The following is a 24,029-nucleotide window of genomic DNA, read 5'->3' as shown; positions in this document are numbered from 1 at the left end:
TTTAGCATTTCTTGCTAATTTCTAGTTGCTTCGAATTTACATTGATTATGGTAGATTTCCACTTACACAGTTTTCCAAGAGAAAGCTGGTTAAAGGCAACTTGAGCATCCAACTGTCTCCCTGCATGGACTGATTGGTCTTCTGTGGTTGGGATCCTTTACTCGTGCCTTCCTTCAAAATGTTTCTAAATGTTTATGTGCAATTATGGCCTTTGGCTGCCTGTTGAATGAATCCCACTGTTGTAAAGCATGTTGTATGTGTTACTGGTATTCGTACTAGTTTCTCTATTCCCAGAAGCAGCCCATTTTCTGATTCTGCTTGTAAGTTTGACAGCAAAAATTTTTAATTTCCTGAGTTATTAAAAACAGCCAGAGGCTGGAGTTGATGTTAAGCTTGATTTTCTCATTAATTTTAACAATAGGTCAGATCAAATGTAGATCTAATAATGGTTCACAGCATTTAGCTTCTTTTTAAGGTGATCATAGAATCACAGTGGTTTATGATGTGAACGAGGTAAAATTAAACTATGCACGGGGTTGATTAAACTGCTCTTTGGTACAATTAATTTTTTAACTGACCACATCTTGCAGTCTGGATACATATGTTGTGGGTTTTGTTAGGTTGGGTAGTATTTGCTGTATGCTTATACTGCTTGCGATCTTAATTCCTATTGAATTTATCTATCTTAAACTAGGAGGCATGTTGCATGGAACGTGTCCTCTAGTCATGAATGTGTTCTTATTCTGGCATCTCTGAAATGTGCTACACAAAGAATTTCTTCAGCACTGTGTAAAATTAGTGAATACCATTTCTTTGTGGATTTGGAATTACTAAGAATTTGATTGTTGTAACATAAATCCTCATGTTACTAAAGTGATTTTTGCGAAATTTTTCTACTATCAAATATTCTTTGTGGTTTTGGGAGTACCAAGAGAAAGAGCAGTGAAAAATATTGCCCTGAAAAAGAAGTATACTACAAAGTGCATGCATTTGCAAAATCTAAAAGTTTTATACTTTTTAATGAAAATAAACTTAGCATTTCATTGTCATCTAAATAATTTAAGTGAGGCTGTAACGCTGTATCTGAGTGTTTGATTCAGCCAAGTTAAAAATTGATTCAGCTACTGAAAACTTTCTCGTGACTATAATGTAAAAAGTGGTTTGTTTTTTTTTAATCTGTTGTTCTTCTACTTTACGTTGGTGCTCCTTGTCTGTAAGTGCTTCCCTAACATTCTGAGGGAACAAAGTTTTCTGGAAGCTGAAAAAGAAAGGAAGGAAAAAGACTGTTTTGGAATCTACTGTCAATACTGCAAAACGACTTTGTGTAACAGCTGCAGATTTGGGGACATAATTCTAATGTATGATAGCAGTCATGCATATGATCTGTAAAAAAATATTTTCTTTTTCATAGTGCTTTATGGAGAATAAATATTCATTTTATTATGACACCTGACTTTAGGCTTGCAAACAATAGGAGTGTGTTTGTGTAAGTTGTGTAGTGCGCTGAATAAGCTTCCTCCCCCGTCAGCCCTGTGGTAACACTGTTGATATTCTCCTAGCATCTTTTAGTCAGCTCCCTGTTTCATTTATTCCAGAAGAATGCTAAGCTATTAATTGTGTTCAAATGTGTAATATAACAAAATTAATTTTTATGACTTTTAAAAAGATGTTAGTGTTGGTGAGACAGGTTATTAATGGAAGATGATTTTTTAGAAAGCTGATTTTATATACGTACAAGGATGTAATTGGACATCTTTTTCAAACTTTTGTGCGTATCTATTGCAACTGCTTGCTTATGTGTCCAAGAAATTTAGGAACTATTGCTTGTGCTTTTTGGAAATCTTAATGCTTTATGCTAGTAGGTGCCCATCGTAGACAGAAAAATGTGACTGTTGTGTCTTCATGCTTGAAGTTTTAAATAACTATTACATTAAATCTGTGCTAAGTATGACATAGAGTTGCCTGATATTTGTAAGATATTTCATATGGTTTGAAGCAACTATTATTAAAATTTTAAAGAAAAGGGCTTTTTATGTGCTTTGTTTTAACAAAGTTTTAATCCAAGGAGGACATACGTTATTTTAGAAGTTCTACTTAGAGCTACTTGTGTCTTTTGTTGACATCTGTTGTTTAAAAATATTTTAAAATAAATATTTATTTCATTACAGATGGAGGAGTTTGACACCAGTTGGGCAGCCTATACCAGGAACTAGATTTATTGCGTTCAAAGTACCTTTAAAAGGGGTATGTATAAACAGTAACTACACGTTGTCTTTACTAAATACAGTACAAAAGCAATGAAAAATAGCATTAATATTCACTTCAGAAAAGATTTATGAAAAAATATTTTGTTTAAATATCAATCCAGTCATCTACCAGTGGCTTTATTTACATAATGGTCTATATTTTTTTCACTCTTTTGATGTATTTAGTGTTACTCTTTTTATCTTCTGTAAATCAGACAATCTCTAACCAATCAGTAAAGTCATTTGATTACTAATTTAGTGGCCTAAATTCAACATCTTATTTAACATCCTTTCATGACTGTTAGAAGAAAAGTCTGATTATTACCATGGGAGGGGATTGCAATATGAATAACAGTCTAGGACTAAGTCAAAATACCATTTTTCAAAGATGAAGCACTTATTAAAATACATTTACCACTGCAAAACTTTTAAAATTAGAGATTTAGATTACTGGTAAGCTTCAGTGATATGGAGAAACACAGTAGTCATAGGTTTATTCTGTTTTTGTGTTAGTAACTCCATTAGATCCTTAATAACATGGAGTAGAGCCTTAATCCATTAAATACACTAAGCTAGATCTCTAAATTTTTTCGTGACAGAACAAAATTCAGTTCTTTGGTGGGTTGAGGTACATGGTTGCAAATTTGCCTTTCTGTATAAATTAACACAAATGCTGTATAAATTAATTCATACAAGTTCTTACTTCAGATACACAGGAAAGAAAAGTTTCTAAGCTCTTTTAATATTCAATGGCTAAACATAACCATAGCAGTTAAAAGTAAGTATTCTGTCTAAACTGTTGTCTCTGATTGCACTCTAGTATTCATGTAGTTTAAAAAAAACATTTTTTTCTTTTGGCATATTAGTGCCCATTACATTTTCAGTCACCATTAAGTTCACTTCTGTTAGCAAAGACTGAAGTAGAATGCTGCAGGGTTTACTTCCTTAGCTGATGTCCCGGCTTCAGTATGATGCTTTGGTTGCTTTGACACTAAAGGCCTTAGTTGGTCATACTTACTCTGCATAATTGTAAAGAACGGTATAGTAGCCATGTGCCTTCCTGCCAAGACTGCCAGAGGGTAGATCTACTTATCAGTGGAAATCAGATTCAGTAGATTTGTAATTTAGCTTCTCTACTGTTGGGATGGGAGAGATTTTTTTTGCATCATCAGCTCCTGTAATTCCACTTGATCCAGCACCAATTTTTTTTCATAAACACACTGCTCTGGGCAGGATTTCTGCACTCCATGTATTTCTAGTTTCCCATCTGTAGTGGAAATGCAGAGTCACAGCCTGAGGCACTGATTGAGCACCTGGTGGGAAGGCAGGGCCAACCTAGAGCTCAGGTGCATGCAATGTACCTGAGTGACTAGAAGGGCTCGAGCCAGGATCCACCCCTTGCCAGACATCATTTAACGGTTGGCAGTGGAGGTGAAGGCATCTTTTGCCAGGGATCCATGCCTGCCTGAGGCCTTCCAAAGGTAAATAGCTTTTTTCCTTCATTTCTGCGTCTGTGGCTGCTGCGTTTGAGCTTGTTCCCATTTGCTGTAGCCAAGGACTTTGCCACCCTGCCATTATCATCCCATTATAGCATTACACTGTCGCTCTAGATTTCAGAGGAAGGTACTTTGTTGTTAGTTTACCCTTCCCCTGCAGTTCTCTGATAGCCTGGAAGGAGCTCCACCAGGGATCATAAAAAGGGCAGGTAAACTCAGCAGGATTTGCCTGAGTACTTCAGAAAATCTCAGATAGCCTTTCATAACACAATTAACTGTTCACACAGTGAAGTAAAATGTTTACAGATGTCTTTTGTAGGATGTATTTTCACTTCATTCTTAGTGTGAGTTCACATAGCAAAAAAAAAAAATTCTTGCAAGTTCTGCCACAGACTTCTGCAGGTTAGTAGTTTTCACCTCAAAGTTCGTGAATTCAGTTTCAGATTTTATTAAAAAATAGTTCTGACTAGTTGAGAGATAATTGTGACTAGTCTTTGTTAGGTTTGGACTTAGACAACCTCCACTGTTTTTCAGCAGTACTCCAATATTTGAAATGCTCAGGAGTTAATACTTCTATGCACTTTCAGCCCTACTGTTTCAGTGCAAGCTTTCTAATCATATACCAGCTTTGATAGATAGGAGTGTCTTGCTGTTCATTCTTAAATTAGAATTCCTCTCTCTGTTTCCAGACTCAACTGAAAGTGCTTGCTAGCATCTTAGATAAGAATCTGTACAGTCAAAAGATGGAATAGTTACCCTATAGCATCTGTGGTTCTGAGAGGTGCGTGGTCTGTGGCTGCCTTCCTTTCCATTAGTTCTGAGTCCAGTCTACTTGAATTTCTTATTAACAAAGGAACTGAGAGGTGGTTGAGGCTGCTGCATCTGTTTTGCCACTCTTTATTGGTGGTGACAGAGCCAAAAGGCTCTCACAGTGGACAGCGCACTATTCAGAGAAAATCCAGATTTGTGCACGAGGCATTTTCATACCTAGAGCGGAGAACACATTTCAGAAACCACAGCTACAATAGGGTGAGTAAACAATTTTTGCACTGTATCTGTCAAATGAAATGAATTATTCATTTTCCACCAACATGCCACTGTATTTTAGTCTTATTTAACATTTCTCAGTGCTAGATGACATGCAAGTACTTTCTGACAAGAGTTGAACCAGGGATAAAAATGCCTGCCTAACATTTGTGGGGTGAGAGTTAAAGCCTTGAGAGTAAGTGAACCCTGGCATCACAACTTCTGATGTTTTGTGTGAAATACACTATTAATGTTATGCTATTGTGCAAGACAAAAGAAGTTCTGGGGGAGGGATTGCAGTGTTTTGAGTTTCCTTGTTTAGTTAGTTACTTAATCAGTATGCATATAAAATTGTTAAATGCTGCATTTTGCAAGGTTTTTTGTCTATTAAATCAGTGCTTTTTTGTTAATATATTGTTTAAGTGAAAGATCCTCCACGTTTTCTTCCCTTTTCGTTGGAACAGAAACAAATTTTTACTTTGTTTTTTATCTGTATAAAACGTGGATGTGCTTTTGATACTGTAAACATTCCATTTGAAAACTGCTCTTTTCCAATTTAAATTAGCTGAATGTAACAAATGTCGTCTTATTAGAACTCAAAAAGCAAATGATCCTTTTCCATTGTTATTGTAGGCAATTAACCAGAGGCTTACCCCAACCCAGAAATTTACACCAAAAGACTTAATTGCTGCAATGAAAGCCCTAAATGTGGAGCTCGGATTAGTTATCGATTTAACATACACCACGCGGTACTATGAAGTGAAGGTACTGTAAGAGTAATAGCAAACTTTGTTATAGTTACTGCCATTGTTGTTTTAAAGTATTTTTGCATTTACTCGCCTTAAATTGGAATAGACATCTTGAGCCACCTAGACTTACTTCATGTCTCTAATAGAAACAAAACGTTTTATGACAGGAAGAAGCTCCTCCTACCTGCTAGTTACGTCCGTGACTCATTTGTGCTGTGGTAGCTCAGAATAATGGATGAAGACTTCAGTGCTAGGCACTGCAGAAAAGAGATTGGAGGCATCTTCAGTGGAATCCACTGAAAAAAGGATACACCTTAAAATTGCTTCCTTCATGACAGATTTGTTACTAGTTGACCAGCTCATAGAATTTTAATTGCCTCTTATTGAAAAGGAGAATAAGTAGAGGTGTTATGACTGAATGTTGATCTTCAACTGTACATTGGCTTGATACACTAAGGAGACAGATGTATGAATATGATTGCTGTTCAGCAGGGTAGACATTTCTAATAACTGTTAAATGTGTTAGAATGGAATTAAAATAATCTGCTCTTTTTAATTAATTCATGTGCCATCTTATTTTTAGGGATAAGTAAATGTAAAGACCTTATCTGAGAGAAGAGTTTCTGTACAACAGAAATGTAAATATTGGTTTCTGAGAATGTCTCTTTATAAAGTCATGTCATGATCGTTTTCAGTTTCTATGCAGCACTGAAACTACTATTTTGCATCACTGATATTTTAGATACTGTCTTGGGTTTGCAGTTTAGATACTGTAAGATTTCAGTAATTTTTACCATGGTTTTTCTTCTTGTTTCTAGGATTTACCTAAAAGTGTGCAGTATAAGAAACTTTATACTGTTGGACTCGAAGTTCCTGATAATGCTACTATTCTACAGTTCAAAAAATGGGTCAGAAAATTCCTATGGGAAAACGCAAGAAATGGTAAATATCAGCGTCTTATGCTGTAAAAGATTAAAAATAATAATAATACTTTGGTGCTAGCTGCATCATTTATTAATTACAGTAGATCCCTTAAGACATCTGGGACTCCAGATGTCTTAAAGCACTCCACAGCACTTCCCAATTTATTATTATGTGGTGGTAAATGTAACGTACCTTATCTCTTGTATTTATAACATACCTTTCTCAAAAGTAACAGTCACTTCTTAATAGTATTATATCTGTCATGTGGCAAAGCAACTCCAAGTGAGAAAAACTTGCTTATGAATTTCTGGTAATTTACAGACCACTGCTGAGCAATAGACTTTTTTTTTTTTTTTTTGCTATAATTGCAAATATTTTTGTACTCCTTGATCCCAGTGTAGTTAGGCTTCTTTATTATACTTCTCTAACCATGCTGGGGAAGTCTTCTCTATCCACTGCCCCCATCTGACCTCCACCTTTTTCACAAGGTTTAAATCAGTTGCTCCCATCTAGCTGACAGAGAATACTCAATAGAATCTGGCTCAGATTTTTCCCCATAAACTCAGTGTCACAGCTGCTGCTCCTCTGTGGATGTTGAAAATAGTACAGGGTTTCTCTGATGGCACTGGGCGCTGATATGCAACCTAATCAAGCCCATTTAGTCACACACAGCAATTTTCTGAATTGTTGCCATCATGTCGTAGCAGTTTTTAAAAATCATTTTGCACATGCGGTGTCAGTATTTCCACAGTATAGATCTGTTGCTGGTTTTTGTTTTTGCACTAGCAAAATTATGTGATTATGTAAATTCAGATGTGTGTGAGCTTTCAGTTTTTATGTTAACTTATGCATTGTAACATGCCCTTGGTTTCAGATCTCCCTGATAACTAATCATGATTCTACTTACAAATAATTTTTAAAGTTTGTTCTTTTACTGTCTGGAAGGTTGGAATAAACTAGAATAAACTTACATGATAGCATGACAGTCCTGTTCTGCGGCAAACAGAGATAGTGGATCTCATTCAAAAATTTATCGAAGTCCATTTCAGAGACCTTCTGCCAGTACTTTGTCCCTGCCTGAACTTTGTGCTTCTGATGTTTGAAGTTTGTCTTCTAAATCTAGATTTAAACTCTTAACCAGTTAATATTCTTATGCCAAATTTTGCTCTCACATATTATTTATTCTCACTAAATAGGCCCTTTTTTGTGACAAGCACACCGGACTTTTAAATATATATTTTAATTTGTTGGGTTTTTTTTGTTGTGTATTGGTATGTGAGAGAGTCTGGATGAGGTTTTTATCAGTGCCTTGCATGACCACATTGCTGTTTCCCTTATTGGAAATACCTCAGTTAAAACAGCCTAATAGTAGTAGTAAGTTATTCTTCTTTTAGCCTACAGCTGATTAGTATAATCCTTTCAGAAACGATATATTTTTAACTGATTCCCACTAGAGTGCTTCTCTGTGTCTGGGAACCTGAATATTTCATCTCTATGATTCGTCCCAGTAATCACCTGAATTTTCAGTCCAGTTAATTCTTCTTGTAATGCATTTCATACTCCTAGATATTAAGAATATTATGCATTTTTTTCTCCTTTTTGTAAGTTTTAAAAGGATTTGTATGTTAACTTATTTAGTGTTACATTTGCTAGTTGGTCAAGGTTGCTTTCAAAACCGTATTTTATTCTTTCCTATTACTGCAGTTCTGACTGAAGGCTGGCAGCTTTCTCTGATATCATTCCTCTTTCTTTTTCATATGTTCTGTCTCTGTCTTCTGAGTCTCTGTCTCAGTCTTCACAGGTTTGGAAGTAGTGAGTTAACTGCTGCTAGAGATCTGGCATGAAGAAGATTGTCTGGATGTGTTTGTTATTTTACAAGCATGATAGTATCATTCTGTAAACAACAATAATGATTTACTAAAACGTACAGCACTTTTTTTGTCTTAAGCTAATTTCAAGTAATTTTATTTTCTGAACTACTAAAGCCTGTGTTTATCTTTTTTGATAGAAAAACTCATTGGTGTCCACTGCACTAATGGAATTAATAGAACTGGCTACCTTATATGTAGGTAAGGGTTGAAAAAAAATCAGTATTTACAAAAGATATAGTGGCTTTATATTAGTCTATAATCCCTTTGGGACAGCAGTCTAATCAAGTTTTTCTTCAGATATCTTATAGACGTTGAAGGCTGGGATCCAGAAGCAGCAATCCAAGGTATGTTACAAGCTTTGAACTCAGACAAATGTTGAGTTGTAATTCACATTTAACTATAATTGTGTTCACAAATGCTACAGTTCTGCTGTAGTGTGGTGTTCTGCTGTTGCATGTTGTTAACTCATGTGGTAGTCTCCATAGAAGATTTTCTGCTGATTTTCTTTCAAATAAGGTTTGAGCATTAGCAAACTGAATGACAAGAAGTTTCAGCTGTTTAATTCTTTTTCCTTTGGCATTTGCTTTGAAGAATTTTTCAGTCATAGGTTGCTACCACTACTAGTTTCAGTTTTAAAAACAATAAAATTGCTTCAACAATCACAGCTTGCCGCAGCATTTGTATTAATGCTATTTTTTTAGTATCTCATGGTGAATAGAAAGCCGCTATCTCGTATTTTTGTGCACATGTTTATGCACATGTCATTAGACTCGTTCTTCTTTTTCTTTAGCTTTTGGTGATGCTAGAGGTCATTGCATGGATGGTCTTGTATATCTCACAGATCTCAGAACACAACCAATGAGAAGGTAAGCAAAAGCTTTTAGTTGTGCGCTTAAGATTTTCCAGGATGTATTTTAAAAGTTCAGTTACATTTGTAAGCCAAAATTGTACCTCTTAAACATTTAGTAAACAGCTACGTAAATTCTGCAAGACTTCTGATATGAATAACATAAAGTAGCCTTGTTTATACTTTGAATTTATATGGCTTTGATGTATACTACTGGGCACTTACATCATACTATCCCAACTATATTGACTCTGTATTCTCTTATAAATTGAGAAGAGCTACTGCTAAGATTTAATTATAAGCTCTGTGCTCTGCCTGCTGTTGATGGTTGGTGGAACCAGATTATTTAAAAACAAACAAACAAACAAAAAAACAGAACAAAAACCACTCCTAGTGGAGAAAGTAAGGTGGAAGATTGTTTCCAAAGCTCCTGCTTTTAGTATTTATATTCCTGATGCATATGGAATCTTTTCTCTTTATCATATTCACACTCCAGAGTACCTAAGAATAATTAACATTTACATCTCAGTACATTATTTGTACCAATTACAACTTGTAGCATCACATTGATTTTAAAATAATATCTGACAGATTTTGCTCATTTTAGTTTAGTGCCCTTTGTTCTTGTTTTACTGTGTTAATTGCTTTAGAGACTGAGTGTGATTAAGTTAGTTCTGTGCTGAATTTTTTGAAGTATGGTACTTGTCTCACGTATTTTTGATGTGGTTCCAAATGTATGAAGTTTAGGCTTTCTCTACAGCTCTTCCTCAACTAAATTTACAAGATTAAAATTTGCTATGAAAATCTTGAATGTCTGTAACTTTAACTTAATATTTTTAAGAATATCAGTAATTCTCAACTGAAGAATCTTTGTGATTCTTTTTTCCTCTCTTAGTATGTTTGGGAAAAAAAGGAAGCTTACGAGAGATTTTTATTCTTCACAGTAACCTTGGAATGGATGTATGGGATTCAGAGGAAGATATCATTCCCCCACCAAATGCAACAGAAGGACCTGTGGAGCAATTTCCAAATGAAGATTTTCAGGGGTAATAAGTTGAAACCTGGAATGAAAAGCTAAAAACCCCATAGTGCAAAAGATGATTTTTTCCTTAGTGTGAGCTGTTTTTATAGTAGCAATCCACTACAGTGTTACAAGAGGATCAACTGATTTTAACAATTAGATGTGGTGTTTTGAAACACTGAAAGCACTGGAATATTCTAATATAGAGGAGATTTTGTTTTAATGTAGCCTACTCATGCTAAGTATATTTAAAAAATTAGCAAAAGTAATGAGAAGATAAAGGAAAGACAAGGAATATGTGCTAATACGAATTGGTGAGCAGTTCTTTTGGGAAAATGTTAGAGTTTTACTATGCTTACTGGTCTTTATTATTCTACAGCAGTCTGCATTTTATTTTTAATTAATTTCATATGACTGGTTTTGCCCTGTGGAATTATAGTTGAATGTTTGTCATAGCCTCTAATGTGACATTGTTTGAAAGTTTTATAATTTTGCTTAGAGTTTAGATTCTTAGTAACTTTGATACGTACGTATTTTACTTACAATGTGTTTCATATCAATTCTTGGATTAAAAAAAAAAAGCTTACTTTCATTAATAACTTGTACTTACAAGTACAGATGTTCTATTTAAGAAAAAAATTCTTTACAGGTCTGGGAAAAGATTAAGAGTTTATGATGACAACTCTCATAATAATTTGCAAGGACAAACACAACTGAGAGATTTTGATTTCGTTAATAAGGGACCTGGACGAAGACGAAGACCATTTCATGACCATCAGACTCAGGATGATTTGAGAGCACCAATGCAGATGAGAAATTGGGATTACAATAGGGGACCAGGACAGAGGCAAAGACCATTTCCTGATCACCAGTTTTACGATGATTACCAAGAAGATACACAACTGAAAGACTTCAGTAACAACGGACCTGGACAACAACTGAGACATTTTTATGGACGGCAGTTTCGTGGTGATTTACAGACAGAGAGACAATCAAGGAACTTTGAATTTAACAGAGGCCGTGGGCAAAGGCAGAGATCTTTTCCTGACTGTCCATCCCACAGTGATTCACAGGAAGATATGAAGTCAAAGGATTTTGATTTTGGTAGCAGGGGCCGTGGCCAGAGGCAAAGGCTATTCCACAATCACCCATCTCATGATCAGTTTCAGACTCCAATGCAGTCAAAAGAGTTAGATTGTGTCAAAAAAGGTCGTGGCCAAAGACTGAGACCATCCCATGACTATCAGTCACAGCCCCAGATGCAACTGGAAGATTTTGAATTTGTTAACAGGGGCCGTGGGCAGAGATTGAGACCTTTCCGTGATCGCCAACCTCACAGTGACTTACAAACAGAGATGCAGCTCAAAGATTATGATAATAAAGGTTCTGGACAAAGGCGCAGACCTTTTCGTGACCATCAGCCTTATGATGACTTACAGGAGCAGCCTCAGTTAAAAGACTTTGATTATGTTAATAAAGGGCAAGGACAAAAAAGGTCAAGACCTTTCCATGATCATCATGTTCAAGATGACCTGCCACGTGAGTGGTGTTCAGACAGGTACAACTGAAAGCAATGCAGTTTGGAATAATTTTAGTTGATACTTTTCAAAAGCCTACAGTAGTTTGTATTGCTCTTTATATATGATTCTTCTGATTATCCTTTAACAGTAAGACCAGAACTAGCAGCACGTCTAAATTAAGTTTTAAACTCTTTTCTAAATACATTTATTTGAAACAGTCATCTGTTTAAAATCACATGAATGATCAGTTAGTTAACAATCAACTTTTTATTTTGAAGTCTGGATGTATTTGACATAAGTTTCAGTGTTGTAAATTTGAAGGCACCTTACCTAAACTAAAAGATTGTGCTTCTTTAAAGCTCGTTTCACCTTTTTTAGATTCAGCTTGAAACAAAATTTTGTTAAATTTAAAGGGCAAAAGATGTAAATTTTTATTTATATTCTCATCTAAACTGAGATAACAGTAATGTTACAAGGAAGTTTGACATTCTCTTATTTCATGAATCAATCATTTGTAGAAATCCCTTTGCTTCTGAACTTGCATCGTATTCTCCCAAAAGCATATATCACTTAGTAAATTGGATTTAGTAGTTAAGTTTCTTGCAGATATATTTCAAAATATTTGATCTTTCAGAACATAGTTCAGATCATTGCTGGGCTAGTAAAGCTTGATTTAATTTTCTTCATTGTATGGGTGAAACCAGGCACTGTATCATCACCACGAAGCATACCATTTTGATGGGTTAGACTAATATGATTAAGATATTTCTAATAACACTTCATTTGAAGAAATGTTAATTGTTATTAAATTATTTGAAGTAATTTTAATTGATACTTTTCAAAAGCCTACAGTAGTTTGTACTCCTCTTAACATATGATTATTTTGATTATCTTCAGAAATCAACCTTTTTCTTTCCATGAGAATGTATCAGAACCTCAGTTCTCCTCATCTCCTTCACTTCACAGAGATTATGGATCTGATAATGATGACTTCAACAGAAGCTATAGGTAAATACCAAGTTTTGTTACTTTCTGATTTATATTGTTACTCTTTCAGTATCTAACTAAAAAAATACAAATTAACTGTGTTGTAAAAATTTATGTTAATTTTTTTTGCTTAAACCACTGAATCTGAACACAGCAAATAACGTGACTAAATTGTAGTCCATCTATATCAGGCTTTATATAGGTTATAGTAGTTATGAAATTGAGAGTTCTTCACTAAGTCATTAGGATGACAAGGAGAGTTTAAGCCAACTTATTATAAAATACAAAAAAAACGGTGTTCAAAATAAAAAAAAAAACTATGTTCAGTAAGCAAAAAAGTGAACTACTGATACTATGTTTAACTCTTAGCTGATGTCTTAACAAGGAGTTGATGAGAAAGTAATAAGAGTGAGGCAGACTCTTTTTCATGGTGTGCAGTGATAGGATAAGGGGCAACAGACTCTTGTTAGACCATCAAAAATTGTGTAACCTATATGGAGAGGCTATTTCTTTTGAGGATACAGAAATGCATTGCCTAGAACAGCTGTGGAATCACCATCCTTTGAAATACCATGAGCTCAGCTGAACGTGGCCTCTGTGCAACCTTATATGATAAGAGAGAATTTGAGCAGGGGGCTGGACTAGACATTACTAGAGATCCCTTCCAATAATATTCATCTATGGTTTACTAAAGGCAAAGATTTAAAATTACAAAGGTTGTTCTTAATCAGGTTTATATGCCATTTATTTTACAAAGCACTGTACTAGAGAGTAAAGAGAATCCATAACAAAAAATAAATATTTTGTAGATTCTCCTGTTGCAGAAGAATACAAAAATATTTTGCAATATGCAACAAAGCATAATGTTGCTTGAGACTATGTAACAGACAGTTACTGTTAAGTATTTTTCACAAAATGAAAACATGGCTTCAGGAACAAAAATGGACCCTAAGTAAAGAAACCTTCAGCAAATAGGCAATTTTAATTAGAAACAGCAGTTGAAACACAAAGCACTTTCTAGTTCATTTACCTACTAAATTAAAAAAATATATTTCTAACTTCTAGTAGAGAAGATTTTAATTAGAGAGGATAAAAGCAAAAGTAGAAATCTGAATTCTTGTTCTTTTAGGGCTAGGCAATTTTAATTTCAATGACTTCACTGTTCGTGTTTACTCTTCCTACAGTAATCGAGCAAGCTGTCCTGAAGACAATAGGAGAGTGCATCCTTCAGATGAATTTAACAGAGGAAAAAACAGATTTGCACCATATTCTTCATGTACGGTGCATCCATCCTCATCTGCACACCAGGAAGATAGCTCATTAGACTATGAAATAAAAACTTTTGAAGCTGAAACTACTAGAGAAATGGAACAAGGCAAAAGATTACCAGTTGTAACAGTTGATTACAATTATGGTCTGCCATTAGATTATGGACCTGAAGAGGAGGAGAGAACACCTTATGATTTACCTCCAAGAGACCATTACAGCTGGAACTGAATAAAAAAAGGCACTGTTTCCTCAGCTTAAGCTTGCATCAATCAGTTTTACTTTGTATGTTGACCAGGGTTGTTTTGGTTTTGGTTTTTTTACATGTTAGGGAAACGCAAACTCCAGTAGTAGAGAACTGATCTCTATTGTAAGATTAGTTTCTACTTCTGTATTAGGGTATTTGTTAAGTGTAGTTGGAGACAAGGTCTTGGCATACATGGGATGAAAGTAGTCATTCCTCTTAGCAAAACTGAAGCCATGTACTCTAAACTATACAACTTTGAGTGATTATAATTGTATTTTGTTTTACATTTATTTAAAATGTATGTAATAGTAGGATGCTAAAATCATAATAAAATAATGCACTATCAGGTAAACTATCATTAAGGTTATAGAAAAAAGTACTATGAAATGAAATAAATTTGTCAAGTTCATCTTTTAATAATAGCAGCTTGTTATTATTACTAGCAGTTATTGCTAACAATCTCTGCAGCATTGCAGTTTAATTCCAGTTTTTTCTGTACCATCAACAGAACTCACCTAGGTGTGCAGTTTTTTTCTCAGACTGCTAAGAACTTGGAGGTGACTGGAGTTTTAATAGTGCAAATGTCAAACTTGTTTTTCAGCAACCTGAATATTTTATGCTGTTTTTTTTCCTAATCCCTTCAATTATAAATGCTTCAGAATAGCTCAATGCAGATGAATTTCACAATTTTCTTAGTAACACATCCAAACGAGGCAGCTCACATTTATTAGCAGATTGCCTTTCTCAGCTGTCCAAGATTGCTTTTACCTATGTTCTTAAACCTATGTTCTTCCATGTTTGTCAGTCAAATGTGTCTCATTCTTCAGTTCTGTTTTCTACTGACTTCCTTTTACAGCACAGCAAAGTAAGGTAATCAGAATGGAAGACTAACTTCTTCAGGTAAGTTGCTTTTAGAGTGGTGTATTGCAGCAGTCTCTTTGAATTGCCACTTCACCTGGGTCTCAGGATAGTAGCGTAACAAAAAGTAACAAAAATGATGCTAGCAGATGTACAGCTGCAGCTCAAGTCCTACAGTTAAGAAACTGCTTTAAAGCAAAATAGCTGTAAAGCAGAGCAAGAGGATATAAGTCTACTCTAGAACACTGCAGAAAGAGTGTGTTCATGGCAAGAACTCCATAGAGCTGTTCTGCCTTTTGACTAGCAGCATGAAAGACATCTGAATTCAAGGGTCTACGACTGCTATGTAAGGACTAGATTTAGGAAGTTTGGAACATCTGGCAACTCTTGATTTTTAACACATGCAAGAAGTTCTAAAAACAAAGGATTCTGTGCATATAAATTCAAAGTGCAAATATTTCATTGCCTGTGCAACTGGTAGAGCAACTTTGGTTTTGTTCATTATACGAAGTAAATCATTCCCTCATTTTTAGAGCAGCTAGCCAATAGTATTTCACATTAAATCTAGCTTTGTGAGCCTCATTCGTATGCGCTCAGGAATGAAGCTATCTGAATGTAATGCGATTTTTGGAACTGAGTACTAAATGCGAAGAAAAAGGATCATTTCTTCATTTGCTCTTTTAAAATGAAGAGTAAAATGAAAGTCTTTGTCTATGCTACCTTATTTAGGGGAAAGGAAGATCTGAAACTTGAGCTACCATATAGCCAGATTCTTAAAATAATAACAAAACGCCAACAAGGAAAAAAATCTTTGTGGTGGTCTTCATGAGAGAATTAAGATTCATGGAATGGTATTATAAGCATTTGTTCTCTTCTTACACTATGTATGCAGTTTTCATAAAGTGAATAAAGAGCAAATATTTGCTCTTTATGTTTTTTGGATTTGAAGTACATCTTCAGGATTGAAATGACTCTACAGTCAATCCTTTCTTACTAAAGTCTGGGGAGCTGAATGGCTGAAGAGCTGGTGCAATGCAAAGTTTCACACGATGAGAAATGTGGCAACTCCCTCAGGAATTAGGATGGATGATCGCCTTTAGTAGTCCTTGGTCAGCTCCTGCAGGATTGTTTGAAAGTTTCTATACCTCCTGAAGTATGCTAGGAATTGTTAGAGGAGAGTGTCAGTGGCACAGACTAAAACCTTCCATGAGTTTGTTAGCATGGAAGATCATATTCTATTGCCAGGGAATGTACTATGACTAGCAGGCACCCCCAGGAACAGAGAATGGCTCTTAGTGTTGTAACCCCTGCAGCTAATTGTGAGCAATCCAAACACAGCACCAACTGCAAGCTACATCAAATGTGCATGTTCTGTGTGCGGGGTGCTGCAATGCAGAAAGCCTCCCAATCAACGTGGTGAGCTGGTAGTAGCCAGTGACCCACTACTGGCTACCTTCAGTCAAAACTTAGTGGCTTGGCAGAGTACAACTGGCACTCAGTTCTATGAAAATGATGCGCTAGGAACTCTCAGTCTTGGAACTTTATGTGTAAATGTATCTGAAGTGGCTCTACGCAGAGCCAGCTCCATGCCAAACGCACCGCTTCTACAGCACCTAACAGCTGGGCCCAGGCTGCCTAAAACAGCTGGAAATGCAACCACAGCACTGACAGTAAAGATTATCTGTTAAAATAAACTGTGAATATTAATAATTTGATGGCCTTCTTCAGATTAAGAGCCATTGGTGCATGAGACTTAAAAACTTCACCAATAAGAATATTCTTCTTCAGTACAATAATGCATGATCCCATTTAGGATTTACATTTTTTGGCTGCTTTATGTAGCAAGTAAAGAAAATTGAGTTTATAAACTCATCTTTTTTTCTCTAGACTGTAGTTGGTATAAGGAGTTAGTATTTTAATGTATAAAATGATTTGGTTATAAATACTGCAAAAACCCATCGTTCTGTAATTCTACATGATGCTTGATATTTTTTACTCCAGTCATTTTCCCTAGAGATAAATAGCAAGGACTTGCTTGGAGAGTTGGCAGGAGTGTACTACAGGATGTTTTGTAGAAGACAACGTGCAGGATCCTGAGCAACTTGCCTTTGAAGTCAGGGAGCACCCTGTAAGTAGGTATGGTTTCAGTACTGATGTAAAGATGGCTTTTTTGCATCCCTGGTGTAGTACTTAGCAATTGTGCCCATCACTCACAGCACAGTGGAAGTTTGCTGTAGCTTGAACAGGACTCTGATAAGGCAGGCTAATGATAATGAACAGATGATGTTTGTACCACACAAATCTGCAAATGATTGTTGCCAGTAGGTTACCCAACTATGAACTGTCAGCCTATGGTGGTTCCCCCAGGTGGGAGGAAATTGAAATTTATATTGAATAATCATGTTCACATTGACAAGCATAATGGAATCAGTGATGGCTGCAGCACCATTTCAAGACCAATCATAAAGACTGCAATGAATTTAAGATATTCCCTGTCCCACCTTTGAAAGTTAGCATGTTAGGAGGATAAAGCACTCCAGAGTCCAGTGTTATAGGTACAGTCACACAGTGCAGCTCCTGCTGTCTGACAAAATAAATACCACTTTCATAACTATGCTGGATTCCTCTTTTCAAGCAAAATTAATAGATGTGATGTTTCCATAAATGGCTTTGTGATGACTATATGGAAATAGCCAAGGGTGGTTTTATAAATATTTTTAGAACTTAGGACAAGGTTTTCCCTCCCTATTGTTCTTGACAGAATTTGGCAGAGCTAAACCCACATAAAACGTTACTAGAAAATTATCTCACGTTCCTCAGCTGAGTCGTTACTGCATATTAGTCTCTGTAGTATTCAATTACTAATTGATCCACATGGTGGAAAATGGAATTAAATAGAATGCTTTTTGTTCTTTTTAGCTGAATATTGTATTTCAGTGGCACCGACCGAAATAAATTTCCTTCTCTTATATCTTTCATAGTTCTACAAAAATATCATGAAATCTCGTTGACCTCATTTATGGATTTTCCCAGTGAACCAAGAAATACTTCTATAATATGCCATAGCAATAAAAAGCAGGACTTTTATGGAGAATGTTGTTTTCCTGTGGCATCAAGTGTGAAATCTTGAAGAAGGACATAAGTTGTAAGAGTTTTAATATATGTAACTATTAAACTCTGACTTCATATAAAAATTCCTTTTGTTACTGCCCTGAAGTGAATATTTAATTGGCAGCCTGATTTTCATCAGGCAGTGAAGCATACAGGTGAATACAAAAAGGAATGGCTTTCGTGTTGTTACCAACTACTGGTATGTGATTCCTTTCTAGGCTCTCATATTTGCTTCAGCTGTCAGTGGAGTGTTCCTTCCTGTTCCAGTGGCTAGCAAGCACCAAACCCACAGATCTTTCCCTTCAGCTCCAGTTACCAGAGAAGCAGGTGAGGAAGTAACCTGGTTGTAGACCACAATATTCCCCTTTTTTCTTGAGGTGAAAAGGCAATGGAGAGGGCGAAGGGAGGGCAGAAAATAACTGAGAAGAGAAAAATGAGCACAGGAGTGAAAAGGAAAATGTCAGGAGATGGAGACCAGTGTGAGAGAAGAAAAGTGCAAAAGATGTACATGCAAAAAACTGGCCAAAGATTACTGGGTATAAAAAGCAGACATGGGTTAGAGAAAGAGCTACTAACTTCTTACCTGGGTCTTCCAGCAGTGTGAGCACTGTGCCTGTGTAAGCTACCAACACATACAGCAGCATTCAGGCTTCTAATCCTTCCACAAAGTCACGTGGCAGATTAAAACTAATTAAGGCTTTCCTTTAAGCTTTAAATATAATCTAGGTGTAGTATAATAGCCTGAAGATACACCCTCCAGAATCCAATGAGAATTTCAGACAATCAAATATGAAACTATGCCACAAATCTGTTTCACACATTGAAAACAATCCCATCATTTGAGGAATTTGAGAATCCAGTCCAGCTTATATATTACAAGTGCATAGCTGACTTATTGCACATTCCCAGTATCAAAATGCACCATAAAGTTACTGTAATTGTGCCTACTGCATAAAACTTATAGTTATGAATTAGAGTAACATAGAAATTTGAAGCAGCAGCTTCACCAAGGACAGGAAGTAAGCCAGTGCACTCACACTTGGATGCAAGAGTCATTTTCTTCCTTTGTAAGCAATGTTCAAGCCTGAATGTTCCACAAAGGAAGATGAAAGAGCCCCCAAAATAAATATACTTAAAAGCTGACACAGACGACAATGACTTTCATGCAGTTCTTCAAAACAACCTCTTTTAACATAAATACAGAGATTTTTTCACTTTGAAAGTTATGCTGCCAAGCTAAAGCCTATAAAACAAAATTAACTCCTTAAGGAGAAGATAACAGACTACAAGCTAATGTTGATAACTGTTAATCCCATCTCAAGGGGAGTGTTTCTGCATCATGTTGAGCTTTTTAATAGCAGTGGTGAGTTCTGATTTTCAATAGCTAGACATCATAAATCTTTAACAGGCCTACAAAACATTCTGAGAAGCAGCGTTTACAAATTAAAAGAAAAATATTGTTTTCTGTCATTCAGTACAGTAAAGATGTATTCACCCAACCTGTTTTTAAATCTACTATAAGCTCAGTAATTGTAGCAGAACTTGTAATAACAGCCATAGATAAGCCTTCTTTTCTATCTTTATAAAGCAACAGCTTTGGAAAGAGCTAGACTACATGTGAAACCTCTGTTCCTGTTTAGTCAGCATTACAGCGTTTCTACATCCGTACATCCCTGATGACAGCATTGCTTTTCTATTTATGTTGTTTGTACTCAGTTTGTGCACACTGGTATTACATGCATTTTTTTCCTTTTCAAGCTGCACAGGATAATGTCCCTCTTGCCTATCGAATGGAAAAAAAGAGAAAATTTGACTACTGGGATTAGATTAATAAGATGAACAAAACTTACAACTACACAAGCTTATGCAATGGAAAAATGTAATAAAAAGTCTCTTTCTAGTGTTGTTTCTACTGCATGTTACGTTCTTCCCCAGGCTTACGTATACCTGCAGATCTGTAGAACAAGTTTGACCGTATTATTTCCATTTCTCTTTGACTCTATGGCTCTCATTGTTACCTGATGCCTTTTTTCAATAAATCCCACAAAACAAACCAACAGATATTTGGGAGGAGATTGTCAGTCTTATTTCTGGATATGAATCATTTATATGTATGTATGTGTGTGTATTATAAGCGCATACATACATTTATTTATATAAATTGAGCTCACTGCTCTCCTAAATATCTATGTGAATTACTACTGTTAACAAACCTTGAAACATTACAGAGTTCATAAGCCATGTTTAGTGAATGTACATATAGTTCAGTCTTTTTATTGACAGAGGAGGTGCTATAGTTATGCTAACATTGCTTAGACAGAGGTAAAAAGAGGGAGGATTTAAATGTAAACATAAAACTTTTGGAAAACTTTGGCTTCTGGGGGAAAAAAAGAAAAACAACTGTATAAAATGGTTAGATTATTTCCTAAAAGTCATGCAACAGGAACAAAAACCTACCCAAAATGTTAAATGCTTGTTTAAAACAGGAGCATGGATATCAGCTAGACTAAAATGAGGACTTTCCACTTCATAGATATGAAGTGTGTAAATGAATGTTAATTCATTGGATTTCATAATGTAAATGTGGTGACGTTTGGAACCTTTTGGATGTTGGCGGTTTTAACTACATGATTGATTATAACGCTGTTTGATTTCAAGGAACTGGAATGCCTCAAACTTTTTTCACAAAAGCTGTGTGTGGCAATGTCCCAATCTGTAATACCTGTCAGATGTCCCTCAGATATCACTTCATGGATATCTCTGAGGCACCTTTTGAACTGCAGGAGCTATTGGTCAGCATTCAGTCTCTGAATGCAGACCAACGTTCTGATATGAAGCCTTTACTCGTGGTGAAGACTTCAAAAGAAGGCTGTGTGCACTTTGCTACTTTTTGAGGAGGTTTTGAAGAAGGCCATGCTACAAATCCAATACTAGTTTCTATTCAGACAATATTTACAAGAGAATATAAAAATCAAATTGAAAGCCACTGAAATGCGTGCAAACAATTATGAAAATTGTACAGGAGGAACCTGTTGGAGTGCATCCAGAGAAAGCCACAAATATGATCCAAGGAATGGAACGCCTCCCCTGTGACGACAGGCTGAGAGAGCTGTGGCTGTTCAGCCTGGAGAAGAGAAGGCTCCAGGAGACCTGAGAGCAGCCTTCCAGTATCTAAGGGGCTGCTGTAGGAAAGAAGGGCACAGACTCTTTAGCAGGATCTGCTGTTACAGGACAAGGGGAAATGGTTTCAAACTAAAAGAAAGGAGATAAAATTAAAGGTAAGGAAGAAGTTTTTTACAGCAAGAATGGTGAGGCACCAGCATAGGTTGTCCAGAGAGGTGGTGGTGGGTGCCCCATCCCTGGACACACCCAAAGTCAGGCTGGAGGGGGCTCTGAGCACCTGATGGAGCTGTAGGTGTCCCTGTTCATTGCAGGAGAGTTGGACCAGGTGGCTTTTAAGGGTCCCTTCCAACTCCTATGGTTCTATGCAATTATGTGTTTTTACCAGACTAGGAGGTATCAAATGTCATACCTACAGTTACAGAGCGGTTGCTGTGATCCTAAGCAAGACAAACTTTCAGGACAAGAAAAGTCAACTGGAAAAGTAAAATTGGGAGTCTAGAATATGTAGATTATTATTTGTCAGATCCTAATCTGGAGGGATTTCACCAGCAACACTGTGCTTCTTTCAGCTCCTGTCTGCACAGCTAGAATACTTGGAAACTGAACTGTATTTTTCCCATACTCTGTGGGCACACCTGGTAAATAAGGCAGTTTCAATTGTCAATCTTCAGAGAAAGCAACAAAAGTTCACAAGTGGACACAATTGGCTAGAGAAGGAACACACAAACTAAAAATAATTGAGATCAATGCAAGAAATGATGATCAAAACACACCAACCAACTACAAATTACTAAGTTTTATCTAATTTAGGAAAAGGTTTCAGAGCGTATACTGGCACACAGCAGATCTACAGAGGGGAGATAATCTTTTAATATATACAAAAAGAAACAGGAGAGAATGTGTAGCTACTTCTTGAGAAAAAATGGGGAACAATAAAATGTGCAAAAAATTCACATAAAGAATGGATAAAGAAGAATTGGTTTTCATAGAGTGTAGGATACAGACTGAACTACTGAAGATATAAGTGAACAGTTAAGTAAAAGATTACTTTTCATAAATGCCACATCAAATATAAAAATATATCGTGTGAAACTTGGATGAATTGTGTTTCAGTCTAAAATGCTTAGATCATTCTTTCTGTCTCTTACAGATTGTTTCACATGGACTCTGGTTTATCGTCATTTCAGCAAGTACTCAGTCTGTAAGACCCATCACCAATAGTTTCCCTGCACTTCTTTTTATCAGGTAAGATAACTGATATGGAGCTATTCAAAACAAATTTTATGGCATTCTTGATGGGTACTTCACCTTATGTGCTATTGGAACAGTGCACAAAATGTTTTTAAGGAACTTAAGAGGATATAGGATCCTACAGTTACATGGATACTGGAAATGAGATGCTAGAATTGCACAGATATTGGAAATAGCACCTGAGAGTCATTTCACTAACATGCATGGCAGGAAAGAACAGTTGCTGGCTCCTGGCTAAACAAAAGCAGAAATATTATTCAGGATGTTTGCTATATACATCATCGTCAACAGCATCTAACATGCATGAAAAACAGATCTACCCTTACCCTTGCTGTTCTCTGCCCTACTTCCTTGCTGCTCTTCCCCATCGTGTGGCTGAATAGCAAGCGCCCACCATTGGATGTCACATATACATAGGGGGCAGGTGTTGGTACTGTTGTGTCAGGTCATGACTGGGACCCAGGCACATGCACACACCATGAAAGAGCCCTTAGTTTTGGGAGCAGAGAGGTGCATTTATTGGTTGATGGCAGGGGGGAAGTGTGGGTAGTTTGGGAGTAGTAGTGTTTCAGTAAGAGGTTTCTGACCTCCACTTAAAGCTACAGGTGCTTTTCTTTATATTCTGCTATGGGATGTATACTGTACTACCTAAAGGTAGTTCTTACCTCAGCTCCATGAGACGGAACAGACTTTATCTGGGTCACTGAGCACAACACTGTGACAAAAACTGTCTCCACCACAGAAATTGAAGCCTGGGCTTTGCTCTTGTCACGTTCTGTGATGTGAGGCCTCCAGTTGATTCGTGTTGCTGGTGGTTGGTACTTCTGGACTCGCTTTCAGCATCCGTTCCTCATCACCACCAATCTCCCACCAAAGAACAGGAGAGGGAACAGGCAGGGAGAGCCATTCTGCTCCCCAGCACTCTGGAGGAGCACCTTCCTGGGGGACTCAGGTACAGGCATGACCCACGTGCCAGGGTAGCACGTAGTTGTGTCTCTGTTACAGAACTATACAAAGATGGTGAGGATGCAGATGGAATTGTGTCTAAGTGGGATACGTGTGTTACTGAGGAATGATTCCATATTGGGAGTTTACCAGAGAAAAGCAAACCCCTCTTCAGGAAGGCTTGGGGCGAGCCAAAATGTCTCTCTGAGGGCTTCTCAGCCCGTGCACGTCTCAGGGGGCTGCAGATGAAGACTTCACCCTATGGCACTATGCAAATTAATGCATTTATGTAAGTTTATGAATAACTCATAGGAAAAAAGAAATCTACGATTGTTTTCAACTCATCAAATGAAAGGTTACGTGTGCCAGCTCTATTTACATCCCGGTCTGGGCTCATTAATGCAGATTAATTCCAAAACTCTTGCTCCTCCTGATTTCCCGATTTCTCTTCCCCCGGGTCCTGAGGTGACGGCACAGCCCGTTCAATTCGGCGGCCTTCCCGGCGCGGGGCCCTCGGCGCCTCGGCAGAGCGCGGGAGGGC

At 36.7% G+C, this 24,029-nt stretch overlaps 1 protein-coding gene and 1 long non-coding RNA gene across 6 annotated transcripts in view; both read left to right on the top strand.

Moving 5' to 3' along the window:
- The window catches only part of LOC104911979, a 20,447-nt gene extending 4,301 nt beyond the window's left edge, over window positions 1-16,146 (top strand). Inside the window, exons 2-12 of one of the 5 annotated variants that reach the window (XM_019617684.2) lie at window positions 2,169-2,244; window positions 4,596-4,771; window positions 5,402-5,533; window positions 6,336-6,459; window positions 8,450-8,510; window positions 8,610-8,656; window positions 9,103-9,178; window positions 10,104-10,205; window positions 10,830-11,738; window positions 12,598-12,708; window positions 13,872-16,143. In XM_019617684.2, the coding sequence (XP_019473229.1) occupies window positions 5,462-5,533; window positions 6,336-6,459; window positions 8,450-8,510; window positions 8,610-8,656; window positions 9,103-9,178; window positions 10,104-10,205; window positions 10,830-11,738; window positions 12,598-12,708; window positions 13,872-14,184 (1,815 nt within the window). In that variant the 5' untranslated portion in view covers window positions 2,169-2,244; window positions 4,596-4,771; window positions 5,402-5,461 and the 3' untranslated portion in view covers window positions 14,185-16,143. The other 4 variants (XM_019617683.2, XM_019617681.2, XM_010714567.3 and 1 more) reach the window with 4 other exon arrangements.
- Window positions 16,147-16,221: 75 nt separating this feature from the next.
- On the top strand, window positions 16,222-21,260 carry LOC116216892. Its single transcript, XR_004160519.1, has 3 exons — window positions 16,222-18,203; window positions 18,388-18,496; window positions 19,928-21,260. It is a non-coding gene; the product is annotated as an uncharacterized LOC116216892 (long non-coding RNA).
- Window positions 21,261-24,029: the final 2,769 nt, after the last annotated feature.

The sequence above is a fragment of the Meleagris gallopavo genome, chromosome 8, assembly GCF_000146605.3.
Source record: "Meleagris gallopavo isolate NT-WF06-2002-E0010 breed Aviagen turkey brand Nicholas breeding stock chromosome 8, Turkey_5.1, whole genome shotgun sequence".
Classification (NCBI taxonomy): Eukaryota; Metazoa; Chordata; class Aves; order Galliformes; family Phasianidae; genus Meleagris; species Meleagris gallopavo.
The sequence above is the reverse complement of the archived record's forward strand: the minus strand, read 5'-3'. Positions and strand labels throughout refer to the sequence as shown.